Source organism: Pholcus phalangioides, unplaced genomic scaffold (genome assembly GCF_987345545.1).
Source record: "Pholcus phalangioides strain wild (caught in Gottingen) unplaced genomic scaffold, Ppha-v1.0 ptg000009l_1, whole genome shotgun sequence".
In the NCBI taxonomy this organism is placed as follows: domain Eukaryota; kingdom Metazoa; phylum Arthropoda; class Arachnida; order Araneae; family Pholcidae; genus Pholcus; species Pholcus phalangioides.
Genome location: NW_028301602.1, coordinates 41,882,160 through 41,901,377, shown reverse-complemented (window position 1 = coordinate 41,901,377; position 19,218 = coordinate 41,882,160). Strand labels below are relative to the sequence as shown.

General features: G+C 38.9%; 1 protein-coding gene across 1 annotated transcript; it reads left to right on the top strand.

Moving 5' to 3' along the window:
• The first annotated feature begins 2,871 nt into the window (after positions 1 to 2,871).
• On the top strand, positions 2,872 to 18,011 carry LOC149083092 (uncharacterized). The gene is made up of 7 exons (XM_089236918.1): positions 2,872 to 3,033; positions 8,241 to 8,505; positions 8,644 to 8,811; positions 13,442 to 13,512; positions 13,626 to 13,681; positions 14,277 to 14,471; positions 17,217 to 18,011. The coding sequence occupies exons 1-7, from the start codon at positions 2,900 to 2,902 to the stop codon at positions 17,840 to 17,842; spliced, it is 1,515 nt and encodes a 504-aa protein (XP_089093044.1). The 5' UTR covers positions 2,872 to 2,899; the 3' UTR covers positions 17,843 to 18,011.
• Positions 18,012 to 19,218: the final 1,207 nt, after the last annotated feature.

The window sequence follows — 19,218 nt, the reverse complement described above, 5'->3', positions numbered from 1 at the left end:
ACTTTTGATGGAAAGGGGGGGAGGGGGGTTTGAAGGTTGCTTACGTCATCAACCACCCCTTTTTGAAGGTATGAAATATTCTAAGCTGCTGACGAAATTTTGCTGACAGTGGGGGAGGGGTCAGTGCTTTGCTGACTTTTGCTGACAAGGGGGGAGGGGGGTCAAAAATGACTGAAAATCTGCTTACGTAATGCTTGAATGGCCCCTAGTAATTTTCTTCGATATCTTTGATAGAAGGCGAAGTCTCAAATTTATCTGTTTGCGTTGGCGTTCGCCCCTCGTCCAAGAAGGCCTGCTTGGGTGTTAACGAAAATTTAATTTTTGTTTATTTTGTAACTTATTTCAGTATAAATTTCAATGACATCATTTCATCATCATTTCATTTCATCTATTTATATTTTTATTCAATGATAAAATTACAACATAAAAAAATCTCAGATAATAAATATTAATAAAGCCATTATCATTATATCATTATTTAGTATGTTGCAACAACATACTAAATGCATCTCGTTGACGATTTTAGCTAGGGCTTATTTTCGGGGTAGGGCTTATATTAGGAGCATCCTGGAAAATCATGCTAGGGCTTATTTTCAGGTAAACACGGTACAAGAAATTTGATCAGTATTTTTATTTTGTAATGCAGACACTCACTGAAAAGGAATTCCTCAACATTCAACCTCCCTGGAGGATGGATTCAAAGGTTACGTGGAGCAATCACCACTGAGCCGAAATATGTGAAGCTGTAAACATGAAATTTAGTCTGTTGCTTTATTTTATAATGTGAAGACTCACTAAGGAAGGAATTTTCATATTTCAACTTCCAAGAGAGTCATAGGAGAGTTCAAAGGTAACATAGAAAAAAACGGGATGAGCAGAAACCACTAAAGCTACATATATGAAATTTGGTCAGTAGTTTCATTACATAATGGAAAGACTCGCCAGGGAAGGGTTTTCGAAATTCCACAAGTAAAAGGGTTACAAGGGAGTTTTAAAGGTTGTATGTAAGCATGATGCAGAGCCAATACCGCTGAAACTATAAATATGAAATTTAGTCAGTATTGCATTTTATAATGTAGACACACCCACTCTCCGAGACGGGATTTCTGAAAATTCAACTCCCAAGGGGATCACTATAGGTATCAAATTGTTATAAGGGCGATTCATCACCGAGTAATTTTTAGATTACCAAATCTACGCGAGTGAAGTCGCGGATAACAGCTAGTGAACTGCATATATGCAAATAAATTCTACGTATTTTTTTTATTTAGGTATTTTTAATTTATAATTGGTCGCTGCTAATCAACAAATAACAGTAATGAAAGAATTTCGACGCTATTTCTAGAAAAAAAAAATAGCCTAGCTAACTTCTACGAGCGCCTTTGACGATAACTCTAGAAATAGCGTTACAATGAAACGGTTGATATTTGGAAAATATTACAAACATCTTTTTCCATTAATTCGCTAAATCCCATTCACGGGAAAAAAACCAGATGTTATTAAAATATTATGAGCAATATTCATTTGAATTGATTGAACTTGAATAAACCTTCAAAAAATACGCACTTATTCTTAAGATTCTTTGATTTTATGCATTACATGCATTTATGCTAAAAAAAGACAAAATATGCAAATGTATATGCACATATACATTTGCATATAATTCGGGCTCTAATCGCAACAAAATATATAGGAAAAATAAAAAAATACACCCAATTTAAATAAAAGAAAAAGGTTAATAAAAATTTCGAATTAATGAAAGGAATGATTTCATAACCAATTAAAATTAGGACGTGATGAAAAACATTGTCTAAGGACTAATGAAAATTCATGAATAAAAACGAGAAAAATAATTGACATAATGACGGCACTCATGAAAATCCAGAAAATTAATTGAAAAGAGGTAATTCCATAATTGCTGAAAATTCAGAATAAATGAAAGAAATACTTCCAGAGATGGAAATTCAGAATTTTAATGGAAGAAATTATTATTACCTTAAGTGGAGTTCCCTTCCCCCCAAAAACGCGGGGTCCGGTGCGACCTCACCCGTGGCACATCCCTAAGGGCGGCTCTGATATATTCCCTGAAATGAATATACAGTGCAACGCATCACTTCCTTCCTGCATAAGTATTGTATCCCGTATATACGGGACAACTAACAACATTCTGCCCCCCCCCCCTCATGTCAACGCCGCTGTAATAGCACCATAAAGAACTGAAAGTAAATGAATTTCACCCCCCGAAATTGCAATAACAAAATCATTTTTTCGCGGTCAAAATGCTTACATGACCTCAAAATATAACCTGATAGTTATTAGATTTGTTTTCGAAGAAGAAATTCAATAAATGCGATCTAAAACAAATTAAGATCTTAGTTTTCAGCTCGTTTTAATCAAATATTATTATTATAATGTAATGTTAAATTTCTTTCTTTTGTGCAGCAAATATAATAAACACACGAGCCGTCGGTTTGTTTTATGGGCCGTATTATTTGTTGGCAGGAATAAATAGAACGATTCAAGAGACTAAAGTATTTGTTCGGGATTTTTCGAAATCTCTGTGGAAAAAATGTTTTCTTTTCTAAATAAAAACGCGAGAAATTCTAAGAAATTCCGTGTTTTTCCTTTACGTGCTTACATACCTTGTTCGGGGCCTTCCCCGAAATGCAAAGGGAGTGGTTCGTTTCCCCCTCGAAACCCTAAGCTCCGCCTCGAAACATTCACCTGAGCGAGTTTCGTTCTTCTTTTTTATTGGTCGACAATTTCCGCTCGTTACCATTGGTGCACGCTCTTTATACACAAAAAAAAAAAAAAAAATTGACATTTTTCAGCACAGTTTTTACTTATCGTTGTTGGCGGCGTATAGCGAAAACATATTTGGACCGATTGTGATACAGTCATGAAGGATAACATCTATGGTACATCGGCCATGGTCGATAAATCCGAAAATGTTACTTTGGAGCTCCTAAATGAGGATATGTGGAGCGAGTTTCACAATGTCCACAACGAGATGATTATCACCAAAAATGGAAGGTGAGTGGAGTTTGTTTTTATTGTTATTAAATCTTGTTGGTGCGATTAATTACGCGGACCCGTAGTGGAGAAAATTATTGCTAGGTTGAGAGCAGTGCCGTCTTAACGCATGCGCCCACCCGGGCACGGCCCGGGGGCCTCAGGAGAAGAGGGACCTCACAAAAATGAGAATTGGTTCAAATTTTGGAGAATTTGCCTGGTAGGGCCTCAGAAAAATCACTTGGTCCGGGGGCCCATGATGCTCTTAAGACGGCCCTGGTTGAGAGAGGAAAAATCTTAAAACAATTCGCCTCGACTCATTTTTGAATAATCATGAAGTCTGAAATGGTATCTTTCATTAAAACTTTGGATTCTAATTATTACTGAAACTATTTCCTTCACTAATGTTGGAAAAGATTTTATTTTTCGAGAGAGAAAGAGTTTATTTTTTTATACGGAGTTTTTATTTTCCGAATATTGAGCGATCGTTTCCTTCTTTATTCTGAAACGATAAATTCTGAATTGTCAGTAATTTGCAACTAATTAAATTATTATTATTTAAATTCTGAAATATTTTCTTTCATTTATTCAGAAAATTATTTCTTTCGTTTATTTATAAAGTGTTTTTCTTTACATATTGCAGAAATTATTTTCTTTCTTTATATTTTCAATATATTTCTTCGCATAACGTCGGAAACATTTTCTTTGATTTATTCGGAAATTATTTTCTTCAATAATCCTGCGATCTTTTCTTGCATTACGTCTCCGAAAAAGTTTTTTTCATTTATTTAGAAATCATTTCATCAAAAATTCTGAGACCTTTTCTTTTGCATTACATCTGAAATATTTTCTTTGATTTATTTAGAAATTGTTTTCTCCACAAATTCTGAAATTTTTTTCTTGCATTACGTCTGGAATATTTTCTCTCAATTCAGAAATTTTCTTACATGACGTCTAAATCATTTTCTTGTATTACGTCTGAAACAGTTTCTTTAGTGCAGTGGTTCTCAACCGGTGCTCCGTGGAGCCCTTGGAGCTCCTTGTGCACTCTCCAGGGGCTCCGCGGCCGCTCGAGGAAAATATAAAAAAACAGTAAAATTTAAAAACACAATTATAAATATTTTTAAATAGTAAAAACGAATCAGAGTAACTTTGATGAATAATTACAAAATTGGCCTACGGGGCTCCGCCATAGAATTTTTTTACTTATAAGGGCTCCGCGGGTCAAAGAAGGTTGAGAACCGCTGCTTTAGTGTATTCAGAAATCATTTCCTACAATAATTCTGAGATCTTAAGAAAAAATTTCAGAATTATTGATCAAAATAATTTCTGAACAAATGAAAGAAAATATTTAAGACTTATATTATTATTGTATAGTAGTAATATATATAATTATTGGAGAAAATGAATAAACGAAAGAAAATATTTTAGGATTATTGAAGAAAATGATTATTGAATAAATGAATGAAAATGTTTCAGACGTAACACAAGAAAAAATTTCAGAATTATTGATCAAAATAATTTTTGAACAAATGAAAGAAAGTATTTAAGACTTGTGTTATGTCTGAAACATTTTCATTCATTTATTCAATAATCATTTTCATTCATTTATTCAATAATCATTTTCATTCATTTATTCAATAATCATTTTCATTCATTTATTCAATAATCATTTTCATTCATTCATTCAATAATCATTTTCATTCATTCATTCAATAATCATTTTCTTCAATAATCCTAAAATATTTTCTTTCGTTTATTAATTTTCTCCAATAATTCGGATCTTTTCTTGCTTTACGTAGGGAATATTTTCTTGATTATGTCTCAATCATTTTCTTGCATTACGTCTGAAACATGCTCTTGTATTGTATTACGACACACATTTTCTTGCATTACGTCAAGTCTGGAAGATGTTCTTCAGTTGTTCAAAAAATTTCTCCAATAATTCTGAAAAGTTCTCTTGTATTACGTCTGAAATATTTTCTTTCATTACGTTTGAAACCGCTTCTTTGATATAGCATTCAGAAATCATTTCCTTCAATAATTCTGAAATCTTTTGTTGCATTATGTCTTAAATATTTTCTTTCCAAAATTATTTTGATCAATAATTCTGAAATTTCATTCATTTATCCTGAAATTATTTTCTGTCATTTATTCAGAGATCATTTTCTTCAATAACTCGGACCTTTTCTCGCATGATGTTTAGAATATTTTCTTCCATCTTCACCTTCTGAATCTTTTCCTGCATTACATCTGAAACATTTTTTTGCGTTATGTATGAAACATGTTCTTGTATTGTACTACGTCTCAGTTTTTTTCTCCAGTAATTCTATTTCTTGTATTACATCTGAAACATTTTCTTCAATAATCCTAAAATATTTTCTTTCATCAAGTCGGAAATCTCTTTCATTTCATAATAATTTCATTTCTTAAATTTTCTTTCATTGATTTGTTCATAAATCATTTTCTTCACTAATTCGGACATTTTCTTGCATTATGTCCGGAAATATTTTCTTTCATTTATTTACAAACTGTTTTCCTTAAAAATTCAGAAATATTTTTCTGCGTTGCCTTGAAACATGTTGTCGCATTACGTCTTAAACATTTGCTTATATTATGTCTTAAATATTTTCTTTCATTCATTCCGAAATTATTTTCTTCAATAATTTTGATCTTTTTTTGCATCACGTATGGCATATTTACTTTCATTCATTCCGAAATTATTTTCTTCAATAATTTTGATCTTTTTTTGCATCACGTATGGCATATTTACTTTCATTTATTTAGAAACGATTTTCTTCATTAATTCTGAAATCTTTTCTTGCATTACGTTTGAAACATTTTCTTACATTACGTTTGAAACATTTTCTTACATTACGTTTGAAACATTTTCTTACATTACGTTTGAAACATTTTCTTACATTACGTTTGAAACATTTTCTTACATTACGTTTGAAACATTTTCTTACATTACGTTTGAAACATTTTCTTACATTACGTTTGAAACATTTTACAAATACATATACAAAAGTCACAACAGGCAAATCGATGTCTGCCGCAGCGACGACAATCCGCGCTATGAGCAGATTGCCATCTGCTCGACCGTAAATCAGATGCATATCAGCGTATTCCCCGTTCGTGTAGTCAGCCATCCCGGTACTCATTGAAACAGACAACTAACTACTACACGGGCTTACTACCGCAATAGCGCTAATTTGCGTCGTCCGCAGCGCGTGATGCTACCCCAGCGCAGCGTTAAGTCAGATATGGGGAGCGAACTCACGAACGCATTCAGCTATCAACTGACATCCACCTTTCGTCTTCTCTGGACTCAGAGCCTGCATGCGTTTTTCGCTATTTTCACCCTCTCGACGTGGTTTGCGTCACCATGTTCCATTGCGATTTTTGTTCCTCTTGATGTCTACTAACAACCCTCTGTGTTTGCCGGTCCATTAACAGAACACCATGTATAACCAAAATACAGCAATCAAATATAGAAGGATGCACGTATATGTATTACGAAAAAGAAAAACTAATAATTAATAATATATAACAAAAACACTTCCCCTAAAAAGGATTATGGATGCCTTAATCTAAGTATGGAAAGCTTCTCGATTTATCCCACTATGTTTATCGTACTTGTTTTTAAACGTATCAGTTGTGTTAGAATTCATGACTCCTGGAAGTAAGCTATTCCTATTGACAACCCTATTGGATAAAAACTCCCTGCGACACCACAACCTGGAGTTGTCCATTACTAAACGACACTGGCGTTCCCTTGTCGAAGCAGTTGACTGACGGTGCATTAATAACGATGATAGATGGAACGAACATAGATGGATAGGAGGGACCATCCTATCTATCTCGTTGAAAATTTTAAACACTTCGCTCATACCCCCCCCCCCCCCCCGACACCCGCGTTCGAATGAAAGTATATTCAAGAAATCATCCTTGTGCCGAATTCACCCTTTAATTGCTACATGGCAGGGGTTGGCAAAATGCTATTTTACCCCGGGTGACAAAGTATCTAGTTGCGGCCGTGCTGAACCAAGTCTATGTCTCTCTGTAGGTATGGTCTAAACATTAACAGACATAATGCCATCTTGCATAATGTCTGAAACGTGTTGTTGAAAACGTGTCTGATACGTTTTGTACTGTATTACGTCTGAACTATTTTTTTCATTTATTCAGAAATTATTTAAAACCTTTTCTTGCATTACGTCTGAAACATTTTCATTCATTCACTCAGAAATTATTTTCTTTTACTTTTCCTTACTTTAATTTACACTTGTCAGATTTATTTCGCAACGGACCCATGTGCGAACCCCACTGTCTTCAAAAGTGGTGATCGGCTGAAGTTGGTTTCTGGTTGTTCTCAACTTCGATTCACGAATGCGATCCGATCTTCCCGTTAAAAAGTCTCGCCACAGAGAGCAACAGTCTTACAACGGTACAGATATTCAATCATAATTTTTCACTCATTTCGCTTCCGAAATATAGATGGCAGCACTGAAAAATCAGACACGACACTGGATACGCACTCAGACTGTCAGGTAGACACCTTCACACTTTGGGCACAACTCACTCGGTAGTAAATTGCCTACGGCGATAGACCAGAGTTGTGCTGCTCGATTTTAAATAAATAAAGAGAAGAAAGGAGAATAAAAACCACTGATATATTTTATTACATTTGCTGATGATAAGGCACCTTAGTAAGAGTATAAATGCGATTTAGTGATATTTTTCTTGATTTTCAAAAATTTTGTACAGCTTGAATTTCTGATGTACAGTACAATTGTAAAAGAGTAGGCACGCTATCAACACGATACTTACATAACATTAAAATTTAGGTAATTGCCATTTTTACTTCAAAATATCGAAAGCAGACTGCAGCACCAGAACTCAAACAATATAAATACAATACGTTAGGGGGACAACACACACACACCATTCGGAATGCACGTGAATGCGTATGAAGGTTTTTTAATATGTTAACTGATGGCGTTTTCGGTTCACTAGTCTTTCTGTTTGATGCACCAGTAAAGAGGAAAAACTGTTTACTCGTGGGCCAGGTTTGACCTTTGCTGTCTTTCTATGGATCCCGCAACACTGAATGCCCTTTCACCAGTTGGCAACACCAGTTTGAATTTCTTGTAAAATTTCATGAGGTGCATGTGCATGTACTGTTAAATAGCAGTAATGGTATCATCTTAAATTTTTATTGGTAGGAGGATGTTTCCGTTCGTGGAACTGGAAATCCGTGGACTGGAGCAAAAATCCGTCTACGCCCTTGAGATGGAATTCGTTCCAGTCGGAGACGCGAGGCTCAAGTTCCAAGAAGGCAAGTGGTTGGCATCCGCACCCTCCGAGGTGACCGGTAGGAACTCCGTCTACAGGCATCCGGAATCGCCGAACTACGGGTGGCATTGGATGAACTACAACGTGTCTTTCTCCAAAGTCAAAATCACCAACAGGACCGACTGCAAAGACCTGGTGAGCAAACTCAACTCAATCCAAGACGAGGATTTAAAAAATTCTCGTAATTAATCATTAAATGTGTTTGTATGTGTGTGAGATTATAATTAGTTTCCGAATACGAATTTATTATTATTATTCTTATAAATGGCGCAGGTTGTCTTGAATTCTCATCACAAATACTGTGTGGAAGTCCGTGTGTTGAAGTTGGATGGGAGCCTGCAGACCTGGAGGGACGATGACAGGTGCACCGAAAAACTCATCAAGTCTTTTAGGTTCGATCTCACAGAGTTCATCGCGGTTACGGCCTATCAAAACGAAGAGGTGATTGCCATTATATAATTAACTAAATATTTGCATATTCACCCGATAATTTTTCGCGGGGACCCAGTTTCGAACCTTACCGGCGGTACAGTGGTGGTCGGCTGGAGAGTTGGTTTTCCGTAGTTCTAGACGCGTGAATGCGAGCCATACTCTCCGTTAAAACGTCTCACCACAGAGAGAAACATGCCAACAACGGTGCAAATATTCAATCATTACACTTCATTCACAGTTTGAAAAATAGATGGCTGCACTAAACATTCACGCGTAGCACTAAAAACAACTATCACAGATTATTAGTGTACACATGCATTTTTCCAGCAAAACTCTTTCGGTAGTAAATTGCCTCATGGCAAGAGATAGGAAGTCCTACTCACTCTGTATTAGTATCAGTCTATCACCGTGGAAGCAGTTTGCTACTAGAGCCGGGCTAGTGCCATTTAACGTATGGCCCCACCCGTGAAAATTAGACTTGATTAAAAATTGTGAGAGTAAGCACGCAGATTGGTAGGCAGGCATTTCAAGCCGGGAGGTGGGGGGGGGGGGGGGAGAGAAGCATCAGAAAAATCACTTCTCCCAGGGATCATGATTCTCTTCAGACGGCCCTGGCTTTGACATTATACGGCTAGCTAAGAAAGCAATTTTGCTTCCCTCTCTCAATAACAGGTATGGCTCCTACTAGAGAGAGACGAGGCTCTAGAGTTGTGTTTCCCAAAGTGGGCAATATCGTCCCCGGTGAGTAATGGAATAATCTAGGGCAGCGTTTCTCAACCTATGGTCCGCGACGTTGGCATAAGTGGTCCGCAGGCAGATTTGATAAAATTATTCACCCGTTGCAATTGATCTATATGGTAATATCTATATGGGTTCAAATAAAATTATACCTTCATACTTAGGTTCACCATACATCATCGAGAAGAATGCAAGAAATTGCGATATTAAATACGGGATATCACAAGATTTTGCCAAAAATTTCAATTTATTGCTTTAAAGGCAATTTGCTAATTACTGCTAAAATTGGTGAAGGATGTGAAAATAAAGGGCTGCTGCAAATCGCAGTTAACAAAACGAAAAAAATATTCAAATGATCTGATGACCATAAATCATTGAGAAAAAATATTGTAGACAAAATTATCTTGAATAAAATCCCTAAAATACGGGTCATCACCAATTTTCATTAAAAAAAGTAGGCACAGTCACCGATCGTAATTAAAATTGTTGAGAAATTATAGAAAAAAAAACTTTAAACACCCGACAAATATGTGAGATGAATATTTATAATTTTTTTCATAATTATCATAATAGGTTTATAATTTATATTATGAAAACGCTATGAGTATGTGTTGCGATTCAAGTAATTATTGCAAATTCAATTAAGTATCGTTGTAAAAATGGGACAAATGTATAAAAGAAGTCGGAAAAACGAAAATTACAGGTATGTCCCGTTATACGGGACACAAGTGGTCCGTCAAATTGTTTCAGGCATTTTACTGGTCCTTATTTTTAGAAAGGTTGAGAAACACTTTTCTAGGGAGACGATAGAAGCTACAGATATAATGGGGTCCTATGGGTTTGCTTAGAGTCAAGGGGCGATGAGAGAAAAATATTTCTGAAGAAAGGGGCGATGCAACAAAAAGTTTGAGAAACTATGCTCTAGAGAAGTGTTTCCCAAAGTGGGCAGTATGGTGGGCGATGGAATGGTCCAAGGGGGCGATAGAACCTACTGATTTAACATAGGATCCTATGGGTTTACTTGAGTTGGGGGGCAATGAGAGGAAAAATTTCTGATGAAGGGGGAGATGGAACAAAAAGTTTGGGAGACTACACTCTAGAGCAGCGGTTTTCAACGTAAAGTTTCGCGTTGAACCCTTGATAGTTATATGACGGATCCGCGGAACCCTTGATGATAAGGCTGTTCTACGTAGCTCAAACAAATATTTGAATATTTATGGGAAATAATAATGCAAATTTTTCTACTGCTGTCTCGAAAGGGCAAAATGAAAGAAGTATCCCCTTCCACTAAAACATATTTATTGTTATAAATCAATGGGCCAGATGCATCGTGGAAGCCCCTATACAATGAGCTCCCCGCATGGCCCTCACAAGCGGGGGGGGGGGGGGGTGTCTGACAGGGCTTCATCCTGGAGGTCCGAAATGATTCTTTCTCATCATTTTTTTTTTGTTTTTACCACTACAAATGCTAATAGATGGGCCCGTAAACAGTCTGGCCTGGGGGCCCACTGAAGATCCCTACCGAGGATGTGGAGGCCACGGGTCCCCGTGCTGTCCCCGTATGGGTCTCATGTGTTTAAATCACCCTGGGTGTCCCGTGAAGTACACGTAAATTCTGCAATCCAAGAATCCTCATTTCAAGTGGATAAAAAATGTCCAGAAAATAAATCAAGAGGTTTGATTATAGCCATGACCACACACAGAAGAAAAGCTCCCGTACAAGAACTCTGACATATACTTTAACAGAAATAATCATGACCCCGCCAAGGCCACAAATAACATTGTAAATTCATTATAGAGGCCTACCAAATATCTCAGTCCAGGGAGCCTGGCTCTATGTGGGGGGGGGGGGGGTGAGCACCGAAAGATTCTCGCGGGGAAACAAAAAACTTTATTCCTGCATTATAAATGCTTTCTAACTTTGTTTTTCAGATCGTGGGCGCATTACCTGTCGTTTCTCTGCACATACAGAATCTCGATATCTGCGTGATAATGACGAAATAAAATTCTACAATATAGGGAACTTTTCCTCTGCTCAGCAAACAGGGCAGCATTCTCAGTCACTTTCAGAAAATTCGTCCATAAAAATTATGCATTTCTTTGATACCTTTGTTCACCCTAAAGCAGAATATGCTGAAATCTGCGACGTACGTCGCAAAACATTCAGTGCTACTGCACAACAATCTGGGAGGATTTTGAGAAAAATGTTGAAAACAAAATTATGGGATTTTTTACTGCTGAAAATTCCTAGTAGGCCGAGGGTTCGTTGCAGAACACTGTTTTGGATTTGCTTATACCTATAAACGGATAAAAATAAAATTTTATTAGTAAAAAATGTGCCTTCTAAAGTATTAAAAATAAGTGTGGGGCCTACAATACATATACTGCATATATCAGGGTTTAAGCTGCGGTTGCATTTTTCGACAAATGCAAAAGAAAATATTAGAATGCGAGATCTTGAAAACGAGTACAGGAGGTACGAAACGAGTAGACGCATCCAACCGTCAATCATTAGCATTATAGCATTTTGCAAAAGCTCCCCCCCCCCCCCCCCCATGGTCATGAAAGAGTTCAAAGATTATATGTGTGGCAATCATCGGCTGAGCCGAAATCGTTGAAGCTATAAATATGAAATTTGGTCAGTATATTATATAAATTTATAATATAGAGACTCACTAAGACGGGATTTGGGGCCGTTCAAGTATTACCTAAGATAATTTTTAGCCATATTTGACCCCCCTCCCCCACCCTTGTCAGCAAAAGTCAGCAAAACGTTGACCCCCTTCCCCCCCCCCCCCTTGTCAGCAAAATTTCGTCATCAGCTCTGCCCCTCTGAATCCTAACTCATATTTTCATAAAGGGTGGTTGCTGACGTAAGCATTATCCAACCCCCCCCCCCCTCCCCGTCATCAAAAGTCAGCAAATTGGAACACCCCCCCCCCCCCCCCCATCAACGATGACGTAATACGCGGCCCCTTTCTGGAAATTCTACCTCCAAGGGGGTTCAAGTGTTACATGGGGGGAAATCATCGTCTCATGCAATTTTCAAACTACCAAATCCACGTGTGCAATGCGTGAGCAAGACATGCTATTAGGACGCACAACAAACTTTTCTAATTTATTCTTAGCTTTTCTTATATATTTTTAAGAATTATCGTTGACTTCAACGTAGGTGCCAGCTTAAATTTGAACAAATGAAAAATGCGATTCCACTTACCTCAGCGTACCTTAAATAAACGGTTCTCAACCGGTGCTTCGCGGAACCTTTGCGGGCTACTTGTGCATTTCCTAAAAGCTCCGCGGCCACTCGAGGAGAGGAAAATTAAATAAATCAGTAAATTCGATAAATAAATGAAAAAAGAGGCCTACGGAGGGCTCCACCACAGCAATTATATACTAAAAAGTGCTCCGCGAGTCAAAAAAGTTTTAGAACCGCTGCCTTAAGGCACGTATACATTAGTGGGCCGATATCGCAACTTACGATCCCCTGCAGCAGTTATAACCCATTCGTGGATGCACAAAGTTCTTTTGTGTTCCTCTTCTTTTCTTTGTGCTTGTTGAAAAAACTGATTCTAGGTGGTTCCATTTCAAACAGCTCAAGAATCGTTCACAACACCTTACAAATTACTGAAGGACCAATTGCAAATGCTTCCGCTGCATGATCCGCGCGCTAATTCACAGTAATTATATTTCATACTAATTTCACTATTGACTTTTAGTTTTAGTTTCATTATTTGTTGTCAGTACGGGTAACCAAGTTACCCCTTGTCAACTCTCATGTAACTCAGCATATCAAAAATTACTTCAGTCTGTAACATGTACACGCGCCTTTACACGTGTCTACGTATCTGCATGTTACCCTTGGAATTGTCTCGACTCACTTTAATCACTCTCATTACAGGTGACGGCTCTAAAAATAAAATACAATCCTTTCGCTAAGGCATTTCAAACAACGAACAACAGGAATAAAGGGTGAGCTGTTGTTATTATAACAATCGATCGATCGAATTGTAATCGTGATGTTTCTTAAATTGCACGTACAGTATGCATTTTTTCTTCTCAATATTGATTATTTTCAATCACAGGTATGGAGTAGAGAACGGAATTTTCAAAGCGTTGACAAGTGCAGCTGATTCTATAGGTAAGGCGTTTCAAAAAGGTCTCTTTTCCTTACAATGTTATTAACTATAACTTCAGAGATTAACATTTTTGTATTTAAAATGGGTAAAACATGTATTGAAATCGAGGTGTTGTTCCTCCTTGAAGAAACACAAACACGAAAAAAGAGTTATTCAATTAAGTAATCATCAACATTGAAAAAATAAAATGAAATGGATGCAAACACGGGATTTTCTCGATTTTCTTTTAACCTATTTTAAAAGTGTTGGCCAATTCCTCTACTTTACGAGCGTCTTTTTCTTTTCGCTTCATGATAATACGTAATAATGGTTGTAATTCCGAGTCCCGACGCCGTAAAAGTCAACATTTTGGGACCGGATGTCTGTCCTTCATCATTTTTATTCTTTTCTTTTTGAAAAAAGAAAAGAAAAAAGTGTTCAAACACGATTCCGTGTTTGTATTCTTCTTCTTCCTCTTTTTGTTTTAAATACAGTTTACCGAGTACTTCAATTCTTTATCATTTCTTATTTTTTGTGCTCGTGTTTGCTCATATTATTATATGTGTGTCTGTCGGATAGCGTTTCAAAATTTTTTTCTTTTTGGTTTGCTGTTTGCAGGTCCCGCAAACCATGTCGTCACGCCCAGCGGCGGATTGGCCTCGTACAAACGCCCCAGGACAAACAGTCCACCCACGACCAACACTTGGGCTAAAAACTTATCGCGGGGACGATTCGCCCTCAGACATTTACCTTCGACCACTGCATCATCCACCAATTCCGCCTGTGCTGCCGCCAGCTTTCCCAATAACTACGGTGAGTTTGGTTATGCGCACATCCGAATGTGCATGTTTTTATTATAAACCACGTGCGCCATGGCTTCCGGAGGGGTCAATCTTTGTCAAGGCCAGGCAGGCCAACCGTATTTACAGAGGGACGGTTAAGCGGGCTATAGCCCAAGACGGAAATTTCAGAGAGACGGAAAATTTAAGGAATGAGCAAAATCCTTGATACGGCCCTAGAGCATAGATTTACTATCATATACGTGCGTCAGTTAATAAATCGACATATTTTTCATTAATGGGTCGACAGAGAATTTCAAATTCTAGCTTTTTAAAGCAGTTACAGTTTAAGGTTATAAATGTAATGGAATCCGGATTTACGGCCTGGTTGCGATCGCACCCTTCGCACCTGCCTAAGTCCGGTTCTGTCTGTGGCTCCAAACTTCGCAACAGCACTACAACGGTAGTGTGAATATTCAATCATCTTACTTCACTGACAGTTTGAAATAGAGATGGCAGTACTAAAAATAATTCACACAGGCCACACTAGATTAGGGTTACCAGTTTCGAAAACTGAGAAATGAGGACGCCTGCGCACTCACCCTTAGTGACATCCCTTATCCTAATTTTCGCAAAAGATGGCGCACTATTCCGAATAATAAAACCGGTCACAACAATAATTTTTCCTAACTCTAAAACAGAACCGCTAAAAAAAGCAGAAACAGAAAAAAATTCTGGGAATTTCGACGGCTATTGGTGAATGCGTGTGGGGAAAAAAAACCACGAAAACACTCATGTCAATGAAGAAATGAAGAATTTCAAAGTGGAGAGAAAAAAGATTATCCAGAAACCTCTCTCTGAAAAAAAGTACAAAAGGGCGAAATTTCTGAAATGCAGTAGGACGCTTGAAATGACATCAAAAAAAGGAGGATGGTTGGTAACCCTACACTAGATACTCATTTAGACTGGATTATTAGGTACACATGCACACTTCCGGTGCAACTTACTCCGTACTAAATCGCCCATGGCGGTAGACCGGAGTTATGCTCAGTTTGGAAGAAAGGCTGCCGATCAGAGTGATACTTTGGGCGCGATGATATTATCTATTAGCTGAGGATTATTATTGGCGTGGTTTTGATGGGTAATTTAACCGGTTTGGTGATAATTTGCGATGACCGGCACGATGTCCCGTTTTTTTTCTTATGATCGGCTAAAATATGAATAATAATCTCACTAATTTAGTTCACTTAGCACATTACATGCTCAACCTATGGACCGCGGGCCAAATGTGGCACTCGGAGTCATCCGATCAGCCCGAAACTTGATACCTAATTTTGTAAAAATTAACCAAGCGGCACATATCCAGATCCCTTTAAGACCCGCAGCATATTCACAGATCACTTGAGTGACCCGCGGTGCAGTTTCACATCACTTGAGTGACCCGCGGTGCAGTTTCACATCACTTAAGTGACCCTCGGCATATTTACAGATTATTTGAGTTAAATGCGACAAATTTACAAATGACTTAATTGTCTTGCGGCACAGTTCCAGATCACCGAAGTTACCTCTGTGGCACTGTTTCAGATAACTTAAGTTACCCGCGCGGCACATTTCGATCACCTAAGTGATCTGCGACACATTTTCAGATCACGTAAATGACCAGTGGCATACTTACAGATCGTTTGAGTGATCTGCGGTGCTGTTCTAGATCACTCAAGCGGTCCCCGATACGTTTTAAAACCAATGAAGTGGCCCCCGCACGCGTAATTACAGTCCCTACTTTCTTAGTAACACAGGAAGCAATAGCACGCCGGTGATTGGCTACTGCGAGCAAAAAAGCTAGCAAGACGTCACGAGAGGCGGAGTTTTGGGCGAAACTGATTTTCAAAGTTCATTAACGAAAAATGAAAGCATTTTTTTATTGAATCAGTGAATGGTGGCTGGGCGCAGCTTCGCTGGGTGCTCGCTTGGCGAACCGTTATTATTGTCTTCTCGATGCACGTGAACGTATTTGATTAAATTAGAAAATGGACACATTTTTTAGTAAATCAGTAAATGACAGCAAAGATGGAAGGATAGGAAAAAAAATTTGGATGGAACACACAACCTCCAGTACGTGAGTCTCGTACTATAACCATTATTCCAACGGGTGGAACATGTCACCTCCAACATGTCGGATTCAAGTACAATTAAATGTATCTGTTGTTAAACGTCGCCAGCAAAAATTTCACCATGAGTGACGTAAGGGTTCATCGCTCTATAGCCACTATTGTGCCTTATCTAGTCGCTTTACATCGCTCATTTCGGCCAATCACGATGCGCTAAAATTTCTACAATGTAGCTAGAAATGTAGGGATTGTTTATAAGCAGCCCGCACTCCTACAGGTTGAGCATCCTTGATTTTTCATAACTCCCCCTCCTCATTTGGAGGTAATTCTTTTCACCCCATCTGGTTTTTTAGTCATTTCTTTTGATGCACTTTGAGATTATTAGAAATTTTTTTTTACCTTGAGAAGAAAATTTTATTACTCACTTGAAGGAAAACAATCCCTAGAATTTCACATTAATTTACGGGGAAAATCCCTACTTTGTTCACAAAAATCCCTTTTTATTTTTTTATTCGTCACTGTGAGACTTTTTGTGCGTATATATAGTTTTCATATCCACGCGAAAAAATCTCTTAATTTATCACACATTCCAGGGTTGCAGCTAAGAATTGAATTGCATTTCGTGATTGACTTAACACTGAAATTATTTTTTTCCCCTTTTTTCCCCACAGGACCTGATGATCTGTCGTCGAATAATTACACTTTCCCGCAGTGTTCTTCGTACAATGTCAGCTGGAGCGGTAGACCGTCGTTATTCTGTGCTGGCGCAGTCGTGCAGCCTTCAATATCGTCGACGCCGTACACGCCGTCCCCGGACTACGTGACGCTGCCCCCGACGGGCAGGACGCACATCTCGTCGCCGTCACTGCCGAACAGCGTCCGCCAGGAACTTCCGCAGGACGCTCACAGGATCCAGCACCAACAGATGCCCGGCACGACGAGGCTGACGGCGACGACAACGACCGGCGGCATACTGAATGCCGCCGACAGCCCTTACTTCATCTACCAGTCGCCGACAACTCATTACCATCACCACCACCACCAGCAGCAGAGACCGAGCTGCTCGTATCCTACGTATAGCGTCCCGTTCAGCGGATCCATGGACTCTCCGGTGTCCGCTCCGGTGGAAGCTGGCGTGTATTCGATATTTCCACCTCAGCCGCTCGGCGGCGAGAGAACGACTGTCTATCAGGGCAAGCTGAGCACGTCGTCCTCCAGCGACGACCTTCTCGATCCCGTTGGTGATTCGTGGCAGGTCATGAACGGGTCGTCTCCTGTTTTTGCCGATGTAATGTAGAAATGGCGCTATGCATATGCAGGGTGTCCTAGAACGATACCTCTGAAATGAGTAGGGTGATAGTACACGTCAAAACAAACATAAACATTTTTTTAAATGCCGTAGTTGCCATGTCCCATTTCCCCTCCCCATATCCTGGGGCAAAGCCCCTAAGCTGATATCTTTGGTATTCCCCCCCCCCCCCCGCAAGCCAGGGGGGTTAAAATTCCCTGTTCCTTTTCACAGGGAATTTACACTGAATTTATAATATAAAAAAGAACCAAAAATTATGAAATTGTATATGGGGGGGGGGGGGGGATGGTGATTGTCGTGGGCCCCGGGGCTAGAACGCTGTGAGCCCCAACTTTGTGGAGGTCATGACCAAGTCTCCCGAGAGACTCCCGAATTTCTACTTCATGTCTGGGACTCCTGAAAAATTCAGAAATTCTCGAAATGCGACCGTGATTGCAAAAATTCCCTTTTTTTGTTGGGGGGGGGGGGGGAAGGAAGGTGAAAATTTTCCAAAAGAATTTTACAGAAATGTACGTTGTTTGCGTCTCCCCCTCCCCTAAAATCCCGTCACGTGCATAATGTAAATTGCCGTTATTGTGTCAAAGTGGTTGTGGAAAAGACAAAATTTTCAGTTCGGCCTTCCTACAGTCAAATCGGTGAGATGACTTGTATCTGGGTCCGTCCATACATTCCGTTAAGTGTGTGTGCATGCCCCCCCCCCCCCACATCCTGCAGCAGTGCCGGATGCTGCCCTGCGGCACTGGATCAAAATCACGGGACCCAAAGATACCAGCCTCTATCTTTGGGCCCCGTGATTTTTCTGAGCCCCACCGTACCCTTACTCTCGAAATTAAATTAACTTAATCAGATCTCATTTTCATGAGATCATCTTTGCACCTGAGGCCTCCGGTCAGTGCACAGGTGGCCTCCGGTCTGTGCACAGGTGGCCCCCATGCGTTAAAACAGCACTGCCACTCCATAGTGAATTTATAGTGTGGAAAAAGCAGAAAATGATAAAAAAATATCCCCGGGTTTTATGCCAGCCTCGACTGCATGTCTCGTTATTGGACTTTTATGGTGATTTTCTTGTAGGCGTGATTTGATTTGAGTGTAGTTGTGACAAGTAATAACAAATTGGTGCATTTTACCTAATATTAGGCGATTAAGTGCTAGTTGGCGATTGCTTACATCATGTGACGTTTTTCCTGAGGTGAAAAAATGTCCGTGATTTTATTTTTTCTGTCTGTAGTTGCCTGTGACCTAGACTGATCATATTTGCTCGAGCAAAATACTGGAAATTGAGCTTCGAAATACGGGACATGCCAATTATTACCAAAAGTGATGCCAAAAGTAAGCAAAGTCGCCAACTCGTGCTAAAATCGCAG

Excerpts from the sequence above, each read along its gene's own strand:
- LOC149083092 (XM_089236918.1), top strand. The coding sequence starts at position 2,900 with ATGAAGGATAACATCTATGGTACATCGGCCATGGTCGATAAATCCGAA. Across the intron at positions 8,506-8,643 it reads GGACCGACTGCAAAGACCTG|GTTGTCTTGAATTCTCATCA; the intron begins GTGAGCAAACTC and ends TAAATGGCGCAG. Across the intron at positions 13,682-14,276 it reads AAGTGCAGCTGATTCTATAG|GTCCCGCAAACCATGTCGTC; the intron begins GTAAGGCGTTTC and ends TGCTGTTTGCAG.